Source organism: Haematobia irritans, chromosome 4, assembly GCF_050003625.1.
Source record: "Haematobia irritans isolate KBUSLIRL chromosome 4, ASM5000362v1, whole genome shotgun sequence".
Taxonomy (NCBI): domain Eukaryota; kingdom Metazoa; phylum Arthropoda; class Insecta; order Diptera; family Muscidae; genus Haematobia; species Haematobia irritans.
In genome coordinates, this window is record NC_134400.1 from 36279755 (window position 1) to 36304213 (window position 24459).

The 24459-nt window shown below is 32.7% G+C and overlaps 1 protein-coding gene across 1 annotated transcript; it reads left to right on the plus strand.

Annotated features, from left to right (window-relative positions):
* The first annotated feature begins 1962 nt into the window (after positions 1–1962).
* kni (knirps) lies at positions 1963–5153 on the plus strand. The gene is made up of 3 exons (XM_075306142.1): positions 1963–2264; positions 2967–3044; positions 3170–5153. Exons 2-3 carry the CDS (start codon positions 2967–2969, stop codon positions 4466–4468), a joined length of 1377 nt encoding a protein of 458 aa, XP_075162257.1. The 5' UTR covers positions 1963–2264; the 3' UTR covers positions 4469–5153.
* The last annotated feature ends 19306 nt before the right edge of the window (positions 5154–24459 follow it).

Consider the following 24459-nt stretch of genomic DNA (forward strand, 5'->3'; position numbering starts at 1 on the left):
CTATTGTTTAAGAAAATTTCATATTTTGAAGGAAACAATTTGAGTAAAAATGTCTAGTCCTATATGAAATATTATTGATAATAAGACTGATTTAAAAGGCTAGATGTAATTAAGAGTCCTTCCGATTCTAAAAAAAAGCAATACATCAACATGTAAAGACCCCGAAATATGAAATTAAAATTTAAACATAAATTTATTTTTTACCTTCAATAGTATGACTTATTCTGTAATTTCTGTACATTTAATTTCTAAAACTGTGTAAACATAAAAAAAAATTATTTCCTTTTAAGAAATTCAAATTTGTAAGCAACAAAACCCCCGGTAGTCTGTTTATTGTAAATATCATAAAATAAGATCCCCCCGATAATGGAAAAATGTTAAAAATTCAAATCAATTGTCAATATCGACTGGAAACTAACAAATATTGATGATATAATATGGCCTTAGGATAAAACGTAATTTTCAAAATCAATATACTATTGTATATGTATATAAGCTATAAACATTTTAACAACGCCCCGAGAATAGTTTAATGGATTAAATAGAAGTTTCTAAAACAAATCGAAAGACAAATAACTAAACAAATATCAATACTCAATAATTTGAATCTACCAAGAATATGTGGTTTTTGTTTAGTAGGAAAACAAGTTTTTTTTATTGTTACGATATATATTTTCTATAAATCATTGTATTATACATACAAAAACAAAATGAAACAAAAAAAAAAAATACCATAGAAAAATATCTTCTTGACAAATTAAATTATCATAAATAAATAACTGTTACTAAAACTAAGCATTACGTTAAAAATCTTTATTTTAGCACATAACTACTTAAAACTCCGCCCCTCTTTTGAAAATAAAATAAAAAAAAAAAACAATATATATATATATATATATATATATATATATATATATATATATATATATATATATATATATATATATATATATATATATATATATATATATATATATATATATATATATATATATATATATATATATATATATATATATATATATATATATATATATATATATATATATATATATATATATATATATATATATATACTCTTTAAATGTAAAACATATAGGGCTTACTGTAAGTGAGATATGAAGTCAATCGAATGGAAGCATTTGAAAAAAAAAATAATCTATAACATTTTCTTTGCCAACCATATAATATTGGGAGAGAGAGAAAACTCTTAACAGAATCTTGAATTTCTTTTTCTCAAAAAAATGTTAAATTAAATTTTAATGTTGTTTGTTTAATTTAAGGGAGAATTCTCTCTTAAATATTTTATTCCATTTTAACATGAATGTTAAGTGACTTAACATGAATGTTAAGTGACTGGCCGGTCTCCTTGTAAATTCAATGGTGTATATTCTACTGTTAGAGACCTTTAACTCTTCTGGAGATTTAGAAGAGATTTACTATGTTAATCCCCACTTTAGTCTCTAGGCTTAAAATGTTAAGCCCTGCTTCCGTTAACATTGACTGAGAATGTCATTACGGCTTTAGTCACACACAAGACAAATGATATGCTGCTTGCTACTGCTTCATTCATTCTGTGGTTTCATACTCATTAAACGCACACACACACACACACCAATCCACATGCCAAGAAAGAGCCAAAAGAGTAAAATCCATCCAAGCAGGGGTTAAAAATATTGGGCCTGTGTTTGTGTGTGAATTTACCTTTGTGTTTTTCCGCTGAGAGTGAGAACTTATATATATACGTGTATGATCTTTACTTAATGCCAGAGCGAGAGGCATTTATCTGTTTTCAAATACGATAGACAGAGTTCTTTACTTAATATGACTTATCTTACCTGAGAGAGCAGAGAGAGTCTGTATTTTTTAACATTGCTTATGATACAAGGCGCTTGGGCTAGGTGGTATAAAATGTAATGGAAGAACAGTTTGGTATCTTGTACTTCAATAGCAATGAATAGAGAAACATATCGCTCTTAGAATTTTAAGATTTTTTTCTCCTATAAAAAATTAAGATCTGCAAAAAAAGCAGAACACATATGAAAAAGACGTTTAAAAAATTATAACTGAAAAAAATTAAAGAGAGAGAAGAAGAAAAACTTTATTGAAAAAATTTATGAAAGAAAATATATCAAGAAAATCTAAGTGAAGTGCAGTGATTGATAAAAAAAGTGAAATCAATTGGAAAAAATAACTGAAAAAGTTTAAACACTACCTAACTTGGATATACATCATAAGGATTTAATCAACACAAAACCACAAAGGTAAGTTAGAAAAAGACGTGTTGCCGAAAAAAAAATTTTCGACTTTGAGTCAATTAAAAAAATTGCTCATGGATTTAAAATAAACACATCCGCCGGCGTTGTCATTTTTTTTATCTTAAAAAAAATTATTTGAAAACAAATACTTCCTTGTTTTGTTTTTGTATGAATCCCAGAAATTTTCTTTGAATTTCCCATTAAAATCTTCTCGAAAATTGAAAATTGCACAAAATTCTAGATTTTGATTTTTTATGACTTCTTACCTTAATAGTCAAGGTTTCACATTTTAGAATTCTGAAAATTATTTTCATATTAAAAAAAAACAAACGTTTTTTCTACCTGTTAAAGAAAAGTCAATTGTACACAAAAGTGCCCAAGTTTGTGTGTGTGCGTGTGTGCAAAGGTCATAAAACCTTTTAGGGTTGCATAATCCTCCCAGCTTTAGTTTTTTGTAATGGCAAATGGTTTAGGTCATAAAAATTTAAAACTAAATCCTATTTAAACTTTTTTTAGTATATAACTTAGTTTTTTTAGACTAAATTACACACTTGCCTTAATCTCCTCAAAGGGTAAACATCGAGTTTACACTAGTAAAAATTTTTAAAACAGAAATATAGCCATGATTTTTGAAATGGTTAGGATTAAAATATTTTTTAGATAAAAAACAAGAAAATTAAGTTTTATTTTGTTTCCGTTTTTTTGCAGATGAATCAAACGTGCAAAGTCTGTGGAGAACCTGCTGCTGGTTTCCATTTTGGTGCCTTTACTTGTGAAGGATGCAAGGTAATTATTTCACTCCCATTTATATATACAAAAAAAAAGAAAAATGAACTTTGCTTAGTGGTTTTTGCCTTAAGGCCCTTTTTGACTAATTTTTACTAATCCATTTTTTTTTATTTTATTTTTAGTCATTCTTTGGCCGCTCCTATAACAATCTTTCCTCAATCAGTGAATGTAAAAATAATGGCAAATGTATCATTGACAAAAAGAATCGTACCACATGCAAGGCTTGCCGCTTGCGCAAATGCTACACAGTTGGCATGTCCAAGGGTGGCTCACGCTATGGCCGTCGCTCCAATTGGTTTAAAATTCATTGTCTATTGCAAGAACAACAACAGCAAGCTGTTGAGGCTGCCTCTAAAGCTGCTGCCAATGGTGGTAGCGCTTCTGCAAATGCTGGTTCCCCGTTTGGTGATATGGCTGCTGCTGCCGCTGCTGCCCAACAACAGTTCTCTCAACGTTCTTCACATTTGGCCGCTGGTGCTCCTCATTTGGGATATCCTTCATATTTACCTGAAATGTCTGCTGGTCCATTTATGTCCGCTGCTGCCTTACCTTTCTTCAGCATGATGAATTCCATTCCGGCCTTGGGTGCTCCTGGATCTCCTTCTTCAGCTTTTCAAATGCCTCCACATTTACTGTTCCCTGGTTATCATCCAGCTGCTGCTGCCGCTGCCGTTGATGTTGCCTATCGGTCGGAAATGTATAAACATAGACAATCAGTAGACTCTGCTGCTTCCGGCGAATCTCTGTCACGTTTTTCACCAACCAATCATTCAGTTCACTCCATGACTCATGAGGATACCCATAACAACAATAATTCAGCCCGGCAATCTCCTGAACTTTGTGTGTCTGGTGATGATGATGAACACGATGGCAAATATATGCACAACAGCACCACCGCCATTAGTACCGCCGCCCTCTCCCATCATTCTATTTCACCAGTAGCATCGCTATCAAACACGCACCACCATCAAGTCCATAGTCCAATTCCTTTAAGGGCTTCTCCTCTACAACATCAAGTGCCAGCTCAAACGCAAGCAACCAGCCCTGTAATTCCATCCCCTGAACCCTCATTTGCTGCAAAAATGGAGTCTCTTTCACCTGTCTCAGTATGCTCCATTACCAATGAGACTTCACCTGCCAACCATTTCACAGAAGAGCCCATGAATCAAGATGGACCCATGGATTTGAGTATGAAAACATCCCGCAGCTCGGTACACAGCAATGACAGCGATATGTTGAGTGAGATCAGCGAAGAAGAAAGACATCAAAATATGCGTCGCAAATTCTATCACCTAAGCAATGAAGCTGAGAACTCAGAAAATTCCTCCGATTCGGAAGCCAGTAAAAGGCAAAAAATGGCCGAGAACAGTTATCCTTTTGGTCCCCATTCGCATGCCCAAAGAGGTATTGTATGCGTTTAGAGGCTAAAATGACCCAAGTACCAAAATCACCTCTCAATATGAAAAAAATCAAACCATTTTTAGTCAATGCAAAACATTTTAGTTAGTAATTACCACCATTCCCCCTCCCCGTTCAAACTAATCAACAAAAATTGTATATAAAATGGCAATGTGTCCTATGTTGGTTTTTGTTAATAGAAAACCTGCATTTGCCTTTGCCTCACCAATTTGAAAAAAACTCCAAATACTAGTTTCGTAAGTTGTTTAGAGAATTTTAATTTAAGTTTTTATTTTTAAAAATATTTTGAGTTATTTCTATGATTGTTTATACCAAAATATTGTACATATTGAATTGATTGATTTTTTCCTATGCATGTTTTCTTATTTAAGTTTAAGATATTTTTTTTTACAAATTTTACGTTGACAGGGCCTTTGGCTCGCAAAATTGTATATATGATTTTGATTTGATTGCAACAATTGTATTATTTTTTATGAACATTTATTATACATTTATTTTTAGTTATTTTATGTTTTTTTTTTTCCTTTGACAATTTATTGTAAATATTTATTGCAGAAAAATACCAATGAATTGTAGAATATACTATTTTTTTATTATATAAAAAAGCAAACACACACAAAAAACCAGCAAAGAAATATTTTAATTTTTGAAAAAAAAAATACATGAAAAAGAAAATGAAATTTTAAATGCAAGTCTTTTATTTGGGGATGTTGAAGTTTTAGAAAGAACTGTCAAACGAAAAATCAATCGAAAAAGAAAAGCACTTATACAATGCCTTTGTCATCAATAAAACAATGCCGACGGCATTTTGAAAATACCTTTCGACTTTACAGTAACACGAGATTTTTCTTGTTGAAGCAGTCATAGAATTGGAAGTTTGTTTCTTAAGTCTTTTGTTTGAGAAGTGGGAGAGAGTGTGGATCTTATTGTAGAAACTCGATTATTTTATAGTGGTATAAGATTATTTTTGGTCGAAATGATTGTACCGTTTTAATAAATTGACATAACGCAGTAATGCTAAATAAAATACTGTTTATACATTTTGATGATTTTCAAAAGTTGGAAAAATTGATTTAATTGCAATAAAAATCGTTTGAACAAGCAGTTATAGGATCATGCAATAGTGTACTATTTTTATAGTATGAATTGAAAGTTTGTTTCTTAAGTCTTTCATTTGAGAAGTGAGAGGAAGACAGAAATTATTTTTATAGTGGTGTAAGATTATTTTTGACCGAAATGCTTGTACTGTTTTAAGAAATTCACATAATAATGTTAATTTTTATTAATTTGTATTATTTTTAGGCCAAAATTTGAAAAAAGTGAATCTATTGTCATGTTAAAGTTCAGAGAGGACATAATATTTTTTTCTTTCAGAAAATGAACTGGAAGTTTGTTTCTTAAGTCTTTTGTTTGGCTAGTGTTACTCCTATATATTTTAGATCATTTTAAAGTATATAGGATAATATTTGACTGAAATAATTTTACTGTAAAATTGACATTATCCAAAGATGCAAAATATAAAACTTTTCACTCATTTTGATGATCTTTGGGCTATAAGTGGAGAATACCAAATTGATTAGGTCTTATAAAAATCAAGGTCAGGAGGGATTTTTCATATCGAAGTTCAAAGAGTATACCACAGTGCTTTGTTGCAGAAAGAGAATTGAAAGTTTGTTGCTTGAGTCTTTTGTTTGGGATAAGATTAAGAGATATATATTATAGTTAAACCCCACAGCATTCCATAGTAGTATGGGGTATTTTAGGTTTTTTTTTATATTTTAAAAATTTGTCTTTATACTTTTAAATAAAATAATTCAAAATTTTTCATACTTTTCACCAATGGTTTAAGACCAAAGTTAAACAAGTATATACGGCCGTAAGTTCAGCCAGGCCGGATTTTATGTACCCTCCACCATGGATTGCGTAGAAACTTCTACTAAAGACGGTCATCCACAATTAAATTACTTGGGTAGCGGTTGATGGCAAGGCATCTTAAAACCTCTTAACATCATCATCTAAATTGTAAGTTAGTCCATGCGGGATATATAGTAGACAAAAAAGGTCGACTAATACGTATATATTCAGTTCTTGACCGGTATATATAGGGAAGAAATAATTACGAACCGATATGAACTTTTGTGCGGTAATTATAGAGCCAGAATTGAAATATGGGGTTCGCTTTATATGGGGGCTGTATACAATTATGAACACGAGTCTACCAAAAATGGCATATTTTTTACTGTTTGGTAGATTGTTAGAATTATTGATGTTTTAAAAGATTTTGCAAAATATTCCACTCCAACTATGAAATGCTTCATAAATTTTCTACAGAAATAACATTTTAACAACATTTTCTATAGAAATAAAATTTTGACAAAATTTTGTATAGAAGTTATATTTTAACAAAATTTCCTAAAGACATAAAATGTTTACAACATTTTCTATAGAAATAAAATTTTGACAAAATTTTCTATAGAAATATAAAATTTTGACAACATTTTCTATGGCAATAAAATTTTGGTAGATTATTTTTGGCCCTTAAAGGCTCCGCAAGCCAAATCTGACACTTCTTTTCTCCATCTCTCCAGCAAGATACGGCTACCGTAAAGACTTCCTCATAAGAAAGAAACGCTGGTGTTGAGTCATCTATCAATTGGTGTCTAGTGCCGAAGCTAATCAGCTGTTGGGATAAGACTTCCCATTTGAGTGTTTTTATGGGTTATGCAACATAGGGCCGATCGATTTTGTGGTGCATAATCACCTTACCATGTCTCTTCAAATATTGTGGCGGTTTATTACGCACCTCTCGGCTAAAATGCATCAATTAAGTTCGGTAGAAACTCCTGTGTTCGCTTCACTCGGATGCAGCAGCTCCCGGCTGGTCCTTCCACCAACATTTTTCCTTTCCATCAAAATTTTACTTTGTCGTCGATGTTGAGGCATTCACGGGGTAAAGGGTGATACGGTCAAGGGAAAACGCGTGTAAATCGGTGAAATCGTTTATTTAAAAAATCAAATTAAATTTATTTTTCAAGTTCAATTAGTATAAAATTCAAGAAAAATATTCAGTTAGGCTTTCGCTTTTCCAAATCCGAATTGCCGGGCCTCACGCTTGACACCTGCCATCAGATTTTGAACAGCCACCTTGTCCACCTTCTTCGCTGCAGAAAGCCAGTTTGCCTTGAACTGCTGCTCGTCCTTAGCAGTTTTTTGGTCTTCTTTAGGTCCCGCTTGACAATAGCCTAGTATTTCTCAATTGGGCGGAGCTCTGGCGTGTTGGGAGGGTTCTTGGCCTTGGGAATCACCTGCACGTTGTTGGCGGCGTACAACTCCATGGCCTTTTTACCGTAATGGCAAGATACCCAATCCGGCCAAAACAGTACGGAACAGGAAAGGCAGCAGACGCTTATTCAAACACTCTTTCACGTAAATTTCTTGGTTGACAGTCCCGGAAGCTTTGAAAATGCTGCTTTTCAAGCCACAGGTACAGATGGCTTGCCAAACCAGATATTTCTTTACGAACTTTGACAGTTTTATGTGCTTGAAAATATCTGCTACTTTTCCCCTTCCTTTTGCCGTATAAAACTCCTGTCCCGGAAGCTGCTTGTAGTCGGCTTTGACGTAGGCTTCGTCGTCCATTACCACGCAGTCAAACTTCGTCAGCATCGTCGTGTACAGCCTCCGGGATCGCGCTTTGACCGTCGTATTTTGTTTATCATCACGATTTGGAGTCACTACCTTCTTGTAAGTCGATAGTCCGGCTCGTTTTTTTGGCTCGATGCACGGTTGTAGACGATACACCCAGCTTATTTGCGGCATCTCGGAGAGAGAGGTTAGGGTTTCGCTTGAAACTACCGGCAACTCTCTTTGTCGTCTCAGTGGCTTCCGGTTTTTGATTTCCCTCCGATCCAGACTTCCTGGCTGTCGACAAACGTTCCCCAAACACTTTAATTACATTTGTAACGGTTGATTTGGCAACTTTTAGCGATTTTGCCAGCATTGCATGCGAGTAGCTAGTATTTTCGCGATGCGCGAGCAAAATTTTGATACGCTGCTCTTCTTGTTTGGACAGCATTTTGACAACTGAAGAGTGAATTCCAAAATCAAAATAGGAGCAACATTCTACACACACACACCTTCAAAATGAGGGGTGTTCAGGGTTTTTAAATGCAAAATTGAAAGAAATACGTCAAGTTTATATTGACCAAATTTTGACCGTATCACCCTTTAATCATATGACTTTTTCGCTTTCGATTATCGTAGTAGATTTCTTTTCATATTCAGTAACGCTGTGTTGCAAAAACCGTTTCGTTTGTTGAATTTGTAGCTATTCACAAATTATTTTTTTGTGCACGAAACTTTTCGATTGGTCCAAATTATTCAAAGTTGGTAGAGAACGCATTCAACTTGAATTCTTTCCGATCGACCAAAATCTCAATAATGAATACTTTTGGTGTTTTATGAGTCGGGTAGGCGAGACTAACCCTTGGCAGTTGCACCGCCAAATTTTGCCAAAAATTTAACTTAACCGTGGAACAAGGTTGCCGCTTTCACTTGATTTCTTTTTAAAATGACGATATAGATTTGTCAGAATAAATGCAAAATTTTAAAATTGTGGACAAAGTCCTACTATTTGAACACAGTAGTAAACCCACAATTGTAGTTTTAAGTTACAGACCATTCCATATAAATTATTAGGATACTTGTCATTAATGTATAAGATAACAAATCTTCTTTAATTAAGCACAAAAAATTTAATGATATGTTTCTTCTTATATGTGTGGGTTTAACAATCCATTATGATCTGTTGGGCGATATGTGCGATATATCCGATACCATTTATACCAAAGATGAATATGTGAAACTTACTTATGACCACCACTTAATCAGCTATAAGTTAGGTGTTAAGATGAGTTACTTATCAAGGTGTAGAACATCAAAAATTTCCCCGCATCTATATTAATTAGTTGTTATGTAGTGATCTTTCCAGAATATAGCAGACGTTACGTTATTAATACTTAGGTTTTTATGATAAAAATTTCCAAAAATTTCGTTAATTATTATGAACTGATTATATAAAATATAAAAATTAGTTCGTTTTTTATTATGGATTATATGGCTTTTATATATATTTATCTGCTATAACTATGTATTTGCATCAATATTTCCAATTTTAAGAAACCTTTCTATTATGACATATTTTAACGATAATCTAAAAACACGTTTGCGGCTTAAGTCTTTTGTTTTGGTCATTAGATGCTCATACACTGAAACAGGAGTTATATAGGAAATTAATATGGCTACATATCTTCTAGTCTTTTTGTTTTCAGATTTCCAAAAAAGAAAAAAATATATATGTGCCTCATGCTTTTATGAGTTACCTAAGATTATAAAATAATAAAAACTAAAACAAGATTGATAATAAAAAGTCATAAAAGCTAAATCAAAACTAGCCCAGTTTCTGTTTTTACTCTGGATTTGGTTTTATGGCAAATGGGCAAAATATTTTCTTAATTAATTCATAGTTAATAAATAGCTTTGGTTTGTTTGCAACAAAACAGTGCAAGAAATCAATAAAATATTTAAAGTTTTTTGGGTTATAAAACCAATACTATAAACTTATCAATATTTCATATTAATTTATGTGAAAATAAAATATATATCAAACAAGTATATACGGCCGTTAGTTCGGCCAGGCCGAAGCTTATGTACCCTCCATCATGGATTGCGTAGAAACTTCATCTAAACACTGCCATCCACAATCGAATTATCGAAGTTGCGGTAACGCTTGCCGATGGCAAGGTATCTTAAAACCTCTTAACACCATCTTCTAAATTGTATGTGGGTCCATACGTGGTATATATTAAATCAAAAAAGATCGATCCAATACGTATATAATTCAGTTTGACAAAGTAGACATAAAATTTTGACAAAATTTTGTACAGAAATAAAATTTTAACAAAATTTTCTATAGAAATAAAATTTTCACAAAATTTTCTACAGAAATAAAAATTTTGACAAAATTTTCTATAGAAAGAAAATTTTGACAAAAATTTCTACAGAAATAAAATTTTAACAAAATTTTCTATAGAAATAAACTTTTGACAAAATTTTCTATAGAAATAAAATCTTGGTAGATTATTTTTATTTTTATTTTTGGCAACCATGATTATGAACCGAATAAAATCTGAACAAAATTTTCTATAGAAATAAAATTTTGACAATGATGAAAATTTTATTATGAACCGAATAAAATTTTAACAAAATTTTCTCTAGAAATAAAATTATGACAAAATTTTCTATAGAAATACAATTTTGACAAAATTTTTTATAGAAATAAAATTTTGGTAGATTATTTTTGGCTCTAGTGGCAACCATGATTATGAACCGATATGGACCAATTTTTGTGTGATTGGACCAATTTTGGTATGGTTGTTAGCGACCATATACTAACACCACGTGCCTAATTTGAACCGGATCGGATGAATTTTGCTCCTCCAAGAGGCTCCGGAGGTCAAATCTGGAGAATGTTTTATATGGGGGCTATATATAATTATGGACCGATATGGACCAATTCTGGACGGTTGTTAAAGATCATATACTAACACCTTGTTCCAAATGACAACCGGATTGGATGAAATTTGCTTCTCTTGGAGACTTCGCAATATGGGGATCAGTTTATATGGTGGCTATATATAATTATGAACCGATGTGGACCAATTTTTGCATGATTATTAGAGACCATATACCAACACCATGTACCAAATTTCAGCCGGATCGGGTGAAATATGCTTCTCTTAGAGGCTCCACAAGCCAAATCTGGGGATCGGTTTATATGGGGGCTATATATAATTAAGGACCGATATGGACCAATTTTTGCATGGTTGTTAGAGACCATATACCAACGTCATTTACCAAATTTTAGCCGGATTTGATGAAATTTTCTTCTCTTTGAGGCTCCGCAAGCCAAATCAGGGGATCGGTTTATATGGAGGCTATATATAATTATGGACCGATGTGAACCAATTTTTTCATGGTTGTTAGAGACCATATGCCAACACCATATACCAAATTTCAGCCGGATCGGATGAAATATGCTTCGGTTAGTGCAATCGCAATCCAAATTTGGGGGTCCGTTTATATGGGGTCTATACGTAAAAGTGGACCGATATGGCCCATTTTCAATACCATCCGACCTACATCGATAGCAACTAATTGTGCCAAGTTTCAAGTCGATAGCTTGTTTCGTTCGGAGGTTAGCGTGATTTCAACAGACTGACGGACGGACGGACGGACGGACATGCTTAGATCGACTCAGAATTTCACCACGACCCACAATATATATACTTTATGGGGTCTTAGAGCAATATTTCGATGTGTTACGAACGGAATGACAAAGTTAATATACCCCCATCCTATGATGGAGGGTATAAAAAATTCTTGGTGCTCTAGTTTATTTACAAATAAAATATATCTTAGTCTACATTAAGCTTTGAAAAAGGTTGCTAATTGAAAATAATATCGGTAAAAGAAACAAATTGGTGATATACGAAAAATGCGTTCAAAAAAAAAAACAAAAAAATGATGACAACAGAGCAACTAGCGTTTATTGTTTTTTAATCACGAAATTAATTGTTATAAATAATTTTTAATTGAAATTGCTTTGACAATGGAAATTATGTCAAATTAAAATTTTAATTGTCTTTATTAGCTTATGTTATTTTTATTTTATTTAAAAAAGAAAATAATTTCACCAATTACTTTCAATTGAATATTTTCTAAAATAAAATTAAGATTTTAATTAAAAGAATATATGAAAAATTTTTATCAAACCCGAGATTTTAAATTTTAATAATGAATACTCCAATATTTCTGTACAAATTTCAATGGACAGATATTCAAGTGGAATGCGTTCGATGACTCCGCGGCTGAGAAGGTTATTGCGTCGGTATTTGAAGATGCCCTGGAATAGCTTTCAATAACTATCTTGAAAAGAGACCAACAACAGCGAAGATAACATGGCTTTTTTTCGACCATTTAGTGGACGAAATTGCAGAAATAGAAAATTCTGCCTCAAAAAGATAAAACACAATGCCACAATTAAATTCGGCATCCAAGGAATTCTCTAGATCTGATTTTCATACAAAAAAATTTTCGTATAAAAATTTAATTTTTTGGTGGATTTGGACGCTTAGTTTAGATGTTATGGCCAAAAGAAGTATTTCATATACAAAGTTGATTTTTTTTTGGGGATTTGAATGGAATATTCACATTTTTGGGAGTGATCACGTATTAACGTCCTTTTGGCTTTAGGACCACGGTTGCCACTCGTGTCAAAAATAATTTACCAAAAATTGAAGAAAATTTTACCAAAAATCTACCGAACATAAAAAAGAAAATATTTTGACGTTTTTGATCAAAATTTTGCCAACATTTTATTTCTTTAGAAAATTTTGTCATAATTTTATTTCTATAGAAAATTTTGTCAAAATTTTATTTCTATAGAAAATTTTGTAAACATTTTATTTCTATAGAAAATTTTGTAAAAATTTTATTTCTATAGAAAATTTTGTAAACATTTTATTTCTATAGAAAATTTTGTAAAAATTTTATTTCTATAGAAAATTTTGTAAACATTTTAATTCTATAGAAATTTTGTTAAAATTTTACTTCTCTAGAAATTTTTGGCAAAATTTGATTTCTATAGAAAATTTTGCGAAATCTATAGAAAAATAAAAATAGTTCTATAGAAATTTTTGTCAAAATTTTTTTCTATAGATAATTTTGTAAAAAAAAATAATGTCAATATAATTCTAATACGAGCTTATTGGATATGGATATTAATATATATAGAAATATTATTCAAATTGTTTTTCTATACGAAAATTTGTCAAAATTGTTTTTCTATAACAATTGGAGTACATCTTAGTTAGGTAAGGAAATAGGTCTACCAAAATATCAAGAATTATACAAAAGTACCAAATAGTAAAAAATCTACCGTGTTTGGTAGAATTCTACCAACTGTGGCAACCGTGTATGGGACGCATATTTAAGGAGATGTGACCAAAAGAAGTTTTTCATATAAAAATTTGATTTTGTTTTTGGGATATAAAAAGTTGAATTTTTTAGGTTATGGAAGGATATGGAGGTCGAGATCACTGAAGCCCAGTTTTTTTTTCATTCAAGATTCCATAATTCATGAACATTTATGTTTCGTTGAATCAATTTAAATAAAACCCACACATTTTTCTATCAGTGTAACACATTCTTACTTATTTCGTACAAAATTCTATTAACATAAGTTTTTTTTTTTCATCAACCACCATGTGTCCAAGTATTTGTTCTATTACTCGTTGATTTATTGATCATGCACTATTTGTTAGAAATAAATTAACGTGTTTAATTTCTTCAGTGTTCTCAATTTTATTTGAAAATTACGAATATTTTTAACATAAATCACAAAACTTACTTTGTTTTGCTCCCAAAAAAAAAAAAAAAATATTTTTATAGATCACATAATTCATTGGAATAGTCATAAAAAAAGTTATGATTTTACGATTTCCTTAAATAATAAATTTCTAATGTAATAATAAAAATCATAAATGATTTAAAAACCAAACGATAATAAAATAAAAAAAATATTCATAAAGACAAATGTAAATGATGGGATGATTTTTGAAGGCAGTGTTGAATGAATAATTCTTCCATATTTTGGATTAGAGGTGAAAAGTTAATGTAGAAATTTTATTATAGAAAACTTAGTTGGGCAGGTGGTGGTATAGAAATTGGCCTTCTATTAATAATTTGTAAATATTTTTGGAAAAACAAAGAACGGGGTTAAATCTAAATAAAAGCAACTATTTAAGACCCAAAGTTGGGCCATTCCGGAGGAAAAGAGTTTTTCTTGGGTTTCGTCAAATATGGACAGATTGGAGACAAATAAATATAGCCGCTACATCCAACTCTTAACCAAAATAAGATTTGTGTCAAAGTAAGATAATTTGGATAGAAGACATACGGACATTACTAAATTAACTCAGAGTCGACCTCTCGAAAATTTAAGAAAATTCGAGTTTCTCTATGTAAGAATTTTCCATTTTTTTTTAAATATGGCTTTTTATTATATAGAAAAGTTCAATTATTGATTTCCTTGTTTAAATTCAAGCATGGTCATAGTGATCATAGGTCTTAGTAAAGTCAGGGATAAATTTATTTACCAAACATTTCATACTTGCCTCCTAAAAATGTAAAATAAAAATTTTTGAATAACAAAATTCTGTTCACTAATAGGTGTTCGGTTTGCTTATTAAAGTTTTGAACATTAAACTTTTTACTATTTGATGCTATTGTCATTTTTTTCTCTTTTCGTATAGACAAGTGTCATTAATTAATATTCTTTGGGTGGCCAAACATATAGGCATAGTTTGAATAACATTTAAACATTTTTTTTTTCATTTATTAACAACAAAATAATGTATGTTTTTATCTATATGGACATTGTTCATTTTTTTGTTTTGTTATTAGATTTGAAATAATTGTTAAAAATTTCTATTAATGTCTATGCGAATAGGGCTCCAAGACTAAATAGGGAAAGCATTTATTGGTTTTGTGGAATATTGGAATAAGTACTGGTCTTTATTGGCGATGGAACAAATAGCATTTACACAGAAGAAAATAAATGTTTATACATAATTGATTTATGATTATTGATTATTTTAACTTCGAGTACATAGGAAGTTCTTTTAATACATGGGTAATTTTAACTTTTTGAAAATATTTCAGGTCAAACATTTCAGACAAGCGTTAGAATGTATTACAAGTCATAAAAAATTATAAAAATGATTTATTTGGCAAAATATTACAGAATTTTTTAATTCACAGCCAAAACACTGAATTCGAATCACGCCAATGTCTGGTGAAATGGTGAACATACGTCCTATGACAAACCCATGTTAAATTCATCGCTTCTGCGCCAATTTTGCACTACTTCCGGATACAAAAAGAACATTTTCACTACTTTGGCGACTATTTATTTGCTAGGACAGGGCAACACATTGATTATTATTAGACTCCCTAAGACTATTCAGTCCATTGCACTTCCCTTTTCTCTTATCCATGAGTGCTGTCCGATTTAATATTTAGTTCAACTGCAACGGACAATGCCATTTTCAATGCAATGGACAATGCCAAGTCCGATCGGCTTTTCATATTACGGTGAAACCACTTAGAAAAACTACAAATCTCTCAGAAATCTCTCCAGAATTATTGAGAGAGGTTAAAGTACTGTTCGGAAACTGTTTGAAGTTCGGCCAAAACTGAGAAACCATGACATTTTGGCATGCAAAGCGAGCATGCTGATCATTGCGACAAGTTGGTCCTACAAGGATATTTTGGATGTTTTGAGAGCTCCTAATACCATACTTTGAGATTTGGGTGACCGTTCGTGGGTTCAAATTCTCAGACATGTCTTCGGTTAAGAAAACACAATCATTTTGGGTGTTCACGTACTGCTCTATTAGCGATTTTTTCTCGTCAGAGAACCTAACGAAGCCTAGCCTTCACCATAGAATAGTGAAGGCAAGTTTCCGCTGTACAAGTTGGCGGAACAAGTTTCATTTAATCCGTTGTGATATGAGATGTCAGTACCATCAAACTATAACGCAAATATTGGTTCATATCGGTTCGTAATATATATAACAGCTAAGTTGATTATACTCCTTCCTAATCTTGTATACACTGAAAAAAAAGCATACTCGGTTCCAAAGATTTTGTCTTTACTTTAAAAAATTTGGTATTGATTCCGAGCCAAAGAAGCGGAGAATACAAGTAAGGATACTTTTAAGACACAATTCTCTTTTAAATTTAGGTTTTGTGTACTTGCTTCTAGGAAGCAAAATTTAATTTTTCGCTTTCTCAGCTTTTTTTCTTCATATGCTATCAAAGTCCTTTAAAAGCGAGTTAACGGCAACTTTATTTTCCAAATTAGGACTCGACTTCTAGTAGAAATTATGTTATGTTTGAAGTAAAAAACTTCTTTAAAATAAAGTTTTGAAAAACATGTCCTATATTTGAACGATTTTTTGCTTTGTAGTCAAGATGCAAAAAGACAACAAATTTAAAGACAATTTCGTTAAATTTAAAGAATTTTTCTGAATTATTAAAGTCAAGTTGACCTTAGCCTATACATATTTTCTTTCATGTTAAGATACCCATTTTTAAGTCAAATCTCTTAATTATAAGGACAATACGACTTCATTGCAAAGTTTATCGACTTTTGGACAAGGAAAATAACTTTATTTTAGAGAAATGCGTCTTCTATGCTAAGCAAAATTTGTATTCGTATTTTAAAGACATGAAATCTTTGACCTCACGACAATATTTTTTTCAGTGTATGCAGTTGTTAATAATGTGTACGATTGCCACTCGAGCCAAATCTAATCTAAATTTGGAGAAAAGTTTACCAAAAAACTACAAAAATGTTATTTCTATAGAAAATTTTGTCAAAATGTTATTTCTATAGAAAATTTTGTCAAAAGTTTATTTTTATAGAAAATTTTGTCAAAATTTTATTTCTATAGAACATTTTGTCAAAATTTTATTTCTAAAGAAAATTTTGTAAAAATTGTATTTCTATGGAAAATTTTTTTAGGGGAATGTTCTGCAAAATCTACTAAAATCTAAAAAAAATTCTACCAAACAGTAAAAAAAATCTAATCTAAATTTGGAGAAAAGTTTACCAAAAAACTACCAAAAATGTTATTTCTATAGAAAATTTTGTCAAAATTTTATTTCTATAGAAAATTTTGTCAAAATTTTATTTCTATAGAAAATTTTGTTAACATTTTATTTCTATAGAAAATTTTGTCAAAATTTTATTTCTATAGAATATTTTGTCAAAATTTTATTTGTATAGAAAATTTTTTTCAAAATTTTATTTCTGTAGAAAATTTTGTGAAAAGTTTATTTTTATAGAAAATTTTGTCAAAATTTTATTTCTATAGAACATTTTGTCAAAATTTTATTTCTATAGAAAATTTTGTAAAAATTTTATTTCTATAGAAAATTTTTTGAGGGGAATGTTCTGCAAAATCTACTAAAATCTAAAAAAAATCTAAAAAAAAATTCTACCAAACAGTAAAAAATATATTTTTGGTGGAATTCTACCAACTGTGGCAACCGTGAATGCAAATGGGCCATATCGGTATAGCCCCCATATAAACCGATCCCCAGATTTGATCTCTGAAACCTCTTCAAGGATTAGATTTCATCCGATCCGATGTTTGGTACGCGATGTTACGTTAGGTTAAGTTAGGTGGTAGCCCGATATATCTGGCTCACATAGACTATTCAGTCCATTGGGATACAATGGTCTGACCGATTCTGTGTTAAGCTCAATGACAAGGGACCTCATTTTTATAGGCGAGTCCGAACGGCGTTCCACATTGCAGTGAAACCACTTAGAGAACCCTTGAAACACTCAGAAATGTCACCAGCATTACTGAGGTGGGATAATCCACCGCGGAAAAACTTTTTGGTGTTCGATCGAAGAAGAAATCGAACCCACGACCTTGCGTTTGCAAGGCGGGCATGCTCCAATGTGGTATCACAATGGACTGAATAGTCTAAGTGAGCCTGATACATCGGGCTGCCACCTAGCCTAATGGTGGACATCCGTCCTATGACATGCCCATTTTAAATTCATCGCTTCTGCGCCAAATTTGCACTACTTCCGGATCCAAAAAGAACATTTTCACTACTTTGTTGGCGACGCTTTTTTTTTTTGCTGGGACTATTTGATATGCGATATCGTGGTACTTTTTGAAACGCGATTTGACTTCGCTACCAGTAGCATTTTAACGATGTATGATGCGATACACAAACTTCTGAGGAGTTGGAGCTTGTCAGTGTTGGTTTTCGACTATTTGATATCTAATAGGTTAGCACGTTTTGATATGTGACTAAATAATACAATTTTGCTATAATTGATATTTATTTAAGTAGAGCGATTATAAAGGTCTGTAGAGTGGTCCAAGTCCAAGTTACAAAAAATGCATCAACGATCAACAATTGCGTATGTAAACTAGATTTTTCAGGATGTATGTACTATCGTTGTATTGGTAATGTTGGTATTTTGTATACGTATAGACTTTAAGTTTTTGTTTGATGTGAAGTTGCTGGTAAGAAAATTACTCAGGGTATACAAATTTTGCCTAAAACAAACACGTGCTGCTTTAAATAATAAACTTAATATTAACACATATAAAAGTCATTCGCGTTGTTGTTTGGAATTTTAATCGCTTAATTATCAACATTTAAACACCATATAGCACCAAGCTCTCACAACAGCAGAAGTAACAGCAGCAGCAGCTGCAGCAGTAGCAGCATAAACACAAGAGAAACATTGGACAAAAGGTAAGCAATAAGCAATGTTATGCCATTGCATTGTTACAATAGCACCAGAGCTTTTGTATCTTTTGTTCGGCTGTTATGGATACTGCTACTGCAGCTTATTTGTCGACTGTTTACTCCTCGACCTGAGTTTTGTTTGATTTGTTGACTGTGGTGAGCCATTCGTACGGCTTCAATATAGAATGAAATTAAATGGCTGCATAAGTGAATCAGTTTATGTGTGTGTGTGTGTTTGTGTTGTTACAGCCACGCTTACTTTGTATGAAGACAAACAGGAGATGGTCTATGTATTGCAACAGATACACTGAAAAAATGTACCTTATATAAAACATTATGCAACTTAAACTTTAGGAGACTATTTAATCTTAACTTTAAGGTACATTGAGTTTTGAGATATAATCGGGCAGCACTCATTGATAAGAAAGTGGTTCAACAACTGTGGTATCCCAAAGAACGGAAGAGTCTAAGTGTGAAAAAAAGCGAAATCCATTTATATGGGGGGTTATACCTACTTACGGATATTTACAGAATTTCAATGAATTGTAGTTTACCGACCACTGTCCTGCCTGTGCCTAATTAAATATTTTTACGTACAATTTGTTAATGATATAGATTTTATTATGGCACACCATAGGTAAATATATCGAACTGTATGTCGTTAATTGAAGACAAATACAAGGCAATTGAGTTTGATGAGTTGATTGTTGATTGTTGATGATCATCATGACAAAAAGTGGGCGTTATATCTTTTGCATAATAGGTCTGCCAAGAAATTCACAATGCGTATGCTTAAACACGATACCCTACACAAATAGTAGTGTTCAAATTAGTCAATAAAACTACCATGTAGTTAGTACATGGTGTTAGGATATGATCTCTAACAACCATGCAAAAATAAACCGATCCTCCGATTTGGCTTGTGGAGCCTCTAAGAGAAGCAAATTTCCTCCGATCCTGCTAAAATTTGGTACATGGAGTAAGATTATGGTCTCTAACAATCAAGCAAAAATTGGTCCACATCGGCCCATAATTATATATAGCCCCTATATAAACCGATCCCCAAATTTGGCTTGCGGAGCCTCTAAGAGAAGCAAATTTCATCCTATCCGGCTGAAATTTGGTATATGGTGTAAGTATATGGTCTCTAATAACTATGCAAAAATTGGTCCACATGGGTCAATAATGATATATAGCCCCCCTATATAATCCGATCCCCCGATTTGGCTTGCGGAGCCTCTAAGAGGAGCAAATTTCATCCGATCCGGCTGAAATTTAGTACATGGTGTTAGTAACATATATGCTATCTAACAACTATGCAAACATTGGTCCACATGGGTCAATAATTATATATAGCCCCCCTATATAATCCGATCCCCCGATTTGGCTTGCGGAGCCTCTAAGAGAAGCAACTTTCATCCGATCCGGCTGAAATTTAGTACATGGTGTTAGTATATGGTCTCTAATGACCACGCAAAAATTGGTCCACATCGGTCCATAATTATATATAGCCCCCATATAAACCGATCACCAGATTTGACCTCCGGACCCTCTTGGAAGACCAAAATTCATCTGATTCAGTTGAAATTTGGTACGTGGTGTTAATATATTGCCTCAAAGACGCATGCAAAAATTGGTCGAAATCGGTCCATAATTATATATAGCTCCCATATAAACCAATCCCCAGATTTGCCCTCCGGAGCCCCTTGGAAGAGCAAAATCCATCCGTTTCGGTCGAAATGTGGTACGTGATGTTGGTATACGGTATCCAACAGCCATTCAGGAATTGGTTCATATCAGTCCATAATTATATATAGCCCCCATATAAACCGATCCCCAGATTTGACCTCCGGTGCCTTTTGGAGAAGCAAAATTCATCCGATCTGGTTGAAATTTGGTACGTGGTGGAAGTGTATGATTTTTTACAACCATGCCAAAAGTGGTCCATATCAGTCCATAATTATATATAGCCCCCATATAAACCGATCCCGAGATTTGGTGTTGGAACCTCTTGGAGGAGCAAATTTCATCCGAGTCAGTTGAAATTTGGTACATTGTGCTAGTATATGGCCGTTAACAACCAGGCCTCAGATAAATCGGTCCCCTATCACACAAAAATTGGTCCATATCAAGTTCATAATTGTATATAGCCCCCATATAAGCGACCCCCCTATTTTAATTCTGGCCTCTACGTACCGTGTAAAAGCCCATATCGATTCGTAATTATTTGTAGACTTAGCTACACATACCTTTTTGTGTCTAATATATACCACGTATGGACTAACTCACAATTTAGAAAACGATTTAAGATACCACAACCCAAGTAATTCGATTGTGGATCACAGTCTTTCGTAGAAGTTTCTACGCAATCCATGGTGGAGGGAACATAAGATTCGGCCTGGCCGAACTTACGGCCGTATACACTTATTTTTTATACCCACCACCATAGAATGGTGACGGGGGTATAATAAGTTTGTCATTCCGTTTGTAACGCATCGAAATATCGATTTCCGACTATATAAAGTATATATATTCTTGATCAGGGAGAAATTCTAAGACGATATAACGATGTCCGTCTGTCCGTCTGTCTGTCTGTCTGTCTGTCTGTTGTAATCACGCTACAGTCTTCAATAATGAAGCAATCGTGCTGAAATTTTGCACAAACTCGTCTTTTGTCTGCAGGCAGGTCAAGTTCGAAGATGGGCTATATCGGTCCAGGTTTTGATATAGTCCCCATATAAACCGACCTCCCGATTTGGGGTCTTGGGCTTATAGAAATTGTAGTTTTTATCCAATTTGCATGCAATTTGACATATAGAGGTATTTTATGCCCGTAAAGAGGTGTGCCAAAAATGGTGAGTATCGGTCCATGTTTTGGTATAGCCCCCATATAGACCGATCTCCCGATTTTACTTCTTGGGCTTATAGAAACTGCAGTTTTTATTCAATTTTCCTGAAATTGGAAATCAAGAGGTATTGTAGGACCACAAATACGTGTCCCAAAAATTGTGGGTATCGGTCCATGTTTTGGTATGGTCCCCATATAAAACGACCTCCCGATTTGGGGTCTTGGGCTTATAGGAACCGTAGTTTTTATCAAATTTGTCTGAAATTGGAAATCTAGAGGTATTTTAGGGCCATAAAGAGGTGTGCCGAAAATGGTGAGTATCGGTCCATATTTTGGTATAGCCCCCATATAGACCGATTTCCCGAGTTTACTTCTTGGGCTTCTAGAATCCGAAGTTTTTATTCAATTTACCTGAAATTGGAAATCTAGAGGTATTGTAGGACCACAAATACGTGTGCCGAAAACTGTGAGTATCGGTCCATATTTTGGTATAGCCCCCTTATAGACCGATCTCCCGATTTTACTTCTTGGGCTTATAGAACCAGCAGTTTTTATTCAATTTACCTGAAATTGTAAATCTAGAGGTATTATAGGACCACAAATACGTGTGCCAAAAATTGTGTGTATCGGTCCATATTTTGGTATAGCCCCCATATAGACCGATCTCCCGATTTTACTTCTTGGGCTTATAGAAACCGCAGTATTTATTCAATTTACCTGAAATTGGGAATCTAGAGGTATTGTAGGGCCACAAATACGTGTGCCAAAAATTGTGAGTATCGGTCCATGTTTTGGTATGGTCCCCATATAAAACGACCTCCCGATTTGGGTCTTGGGTTTATAGAAACCGTAGTTTTTATCCAATTTGTCTGAAATTGGAAATCTAGAAGTATTTTAGGACCATAAAGAGGTGTGCCGAAAATGGTGAGTATCGGCCCATATTTTGGTATATCCCCCATATAGACCGATTTCCCGATTTTACTTCTTGGGCTTCTAGAAACCGTAGTTTTTATCTGATTTGCCTGAAATTGTAAATATTCTGGTATTTTAGGCTCACAAAAACGTGCATCGGGTTAAGTTTTTATAGGTCCATTTGGTAATGCGTCCATATAGATCGACTTCACTTCTTGAGGGTGTAGAAGGCGCACTGATCATGAAAATTGCTTGAAACTCAATGTAAAATTTCCAGATTTTACTTCTACAGATTTAAGATTTCAAATCAAGACGTTATTTTATAATTTTCTTGCACACTTACAAGAGATGTTAATGATTCCTCTAAAACTCAAAGAAAAATGGTTCTTATAAATCCAGAATCTGATATAGTCCTCATAGTTGAAATCTTTAAATTTATCTTCGGGAAGTGTCCTCAAGTCCTCAAGCCCTCCTGAAATTTCAAAGGAAACCCTAATATTTGGTTCATGGTGGTGGGTATTTAAGATTCGGCCCGGCCGAACTTACTGCTGTATATACTTGTTTTTTTCTCGTTTTTTAGTTAATTTAACTAACGTACGCAAAAAATTATTAGAGCAACTTCCTCCAAACATATTAATTCCATGTACTAAAATAAAGTTAGATTGGCTTTAGTGAATGTACTAAATTTGTACCACATTGGTTAAAATTTGCTCCTCCGAGGAACTCCAACCAATTTGTAATTGGGTATTAGGGCTCGGAGACTAAGGCCACGAGCCAAGTTACCGTTATATGAACAGACGGATGGACGAACATCGCTAGTTAGACTCAAAATTTCACCACGACTCAAAATATATATACTTTATGGGGTCTTAGACCAATATTTCGATGTGTTACAAACGTAATGACAAATTTAATATAGCCTCCATTCTATATAGTGAAATAGGTATAAAAAGGATAATCCTATGTCGAATTTTCAAATTCAGATTTAGTGCTCAAAGTATTCTTGTGATTTGCCCTAGTACGATTCCATGCCACTTGTCTTGTAAACAAATCACTTTTTAGAATAGAAAGATCATTGGCACAACGAAGGGCGGTCTGGAAGACCGCGGAAACTTTTTTCTCAGATGGTTCATAATATTAGGAGTTTTGGGGGACAATGTTGAAATCTGAAATGCCAATTTTCCAAAATATTTGGCCTTTATGTATACACCCGGATAAGAAATATGTTAACCGACTAAAGAAAAGTATTATTTTTAGACGGTGAAAATGTGAACATATTTGTCGTAGTCATTACTATAATTTTCTCGGACATTATATATCTGAATTCGACAACCATTTTATGTTTGGCGAGAAAATATAACTTTTGTGGAAAAAATTTTATTTTCTCGATGCAGTAAATAACTCGTCGATCTAGAGGCAATTGTCCGTCCATTTGCCCATCCATCAAATTTACAGGATACAGGAATTTTTTGACACAAAAATGGCTTATTATCGTCAATTGTTAATCGATTTTATTCAAATTTGGTAATTCATCCACTCAATCACTAATGATGAAATTTAAGCCGGCAAATTTCAAAAAGTGTTGGTCTATATTAGAATATTTTTCAAAAATGTTTATCCTTTCTTTGTAGACTTTACAATTCAGTAATCAACAAATACACCCAGAAAAACTGAACCCAACATAAAAACAAAATGAAATTTTAGTAATTGCAATATGATTCAAATAAATTTTGTTGTTTTTATTAAAAATAATATTTTTTTCTGTTGTTTAATAAAAAATCATATTTTCGAGGAAAATTTTGAAATAAGAATTATTAAATATCTTTA

Coding starts and splice junctions, on each gene's coding strand:
- kni (XM_075306142.1), top strand. CDS start 2,967: ATGAATCAAACGTGCAAAGTCTGTGGAGAACCTGCTGCTGGTTTCCAT. Junction 3,045..3,169: donor TTACTTGTGAAGGATGCAAG/GTAATTATTTCA, acceptor TTTTATTTTTAG/TCATTCTTTGGCCGCTCCTA.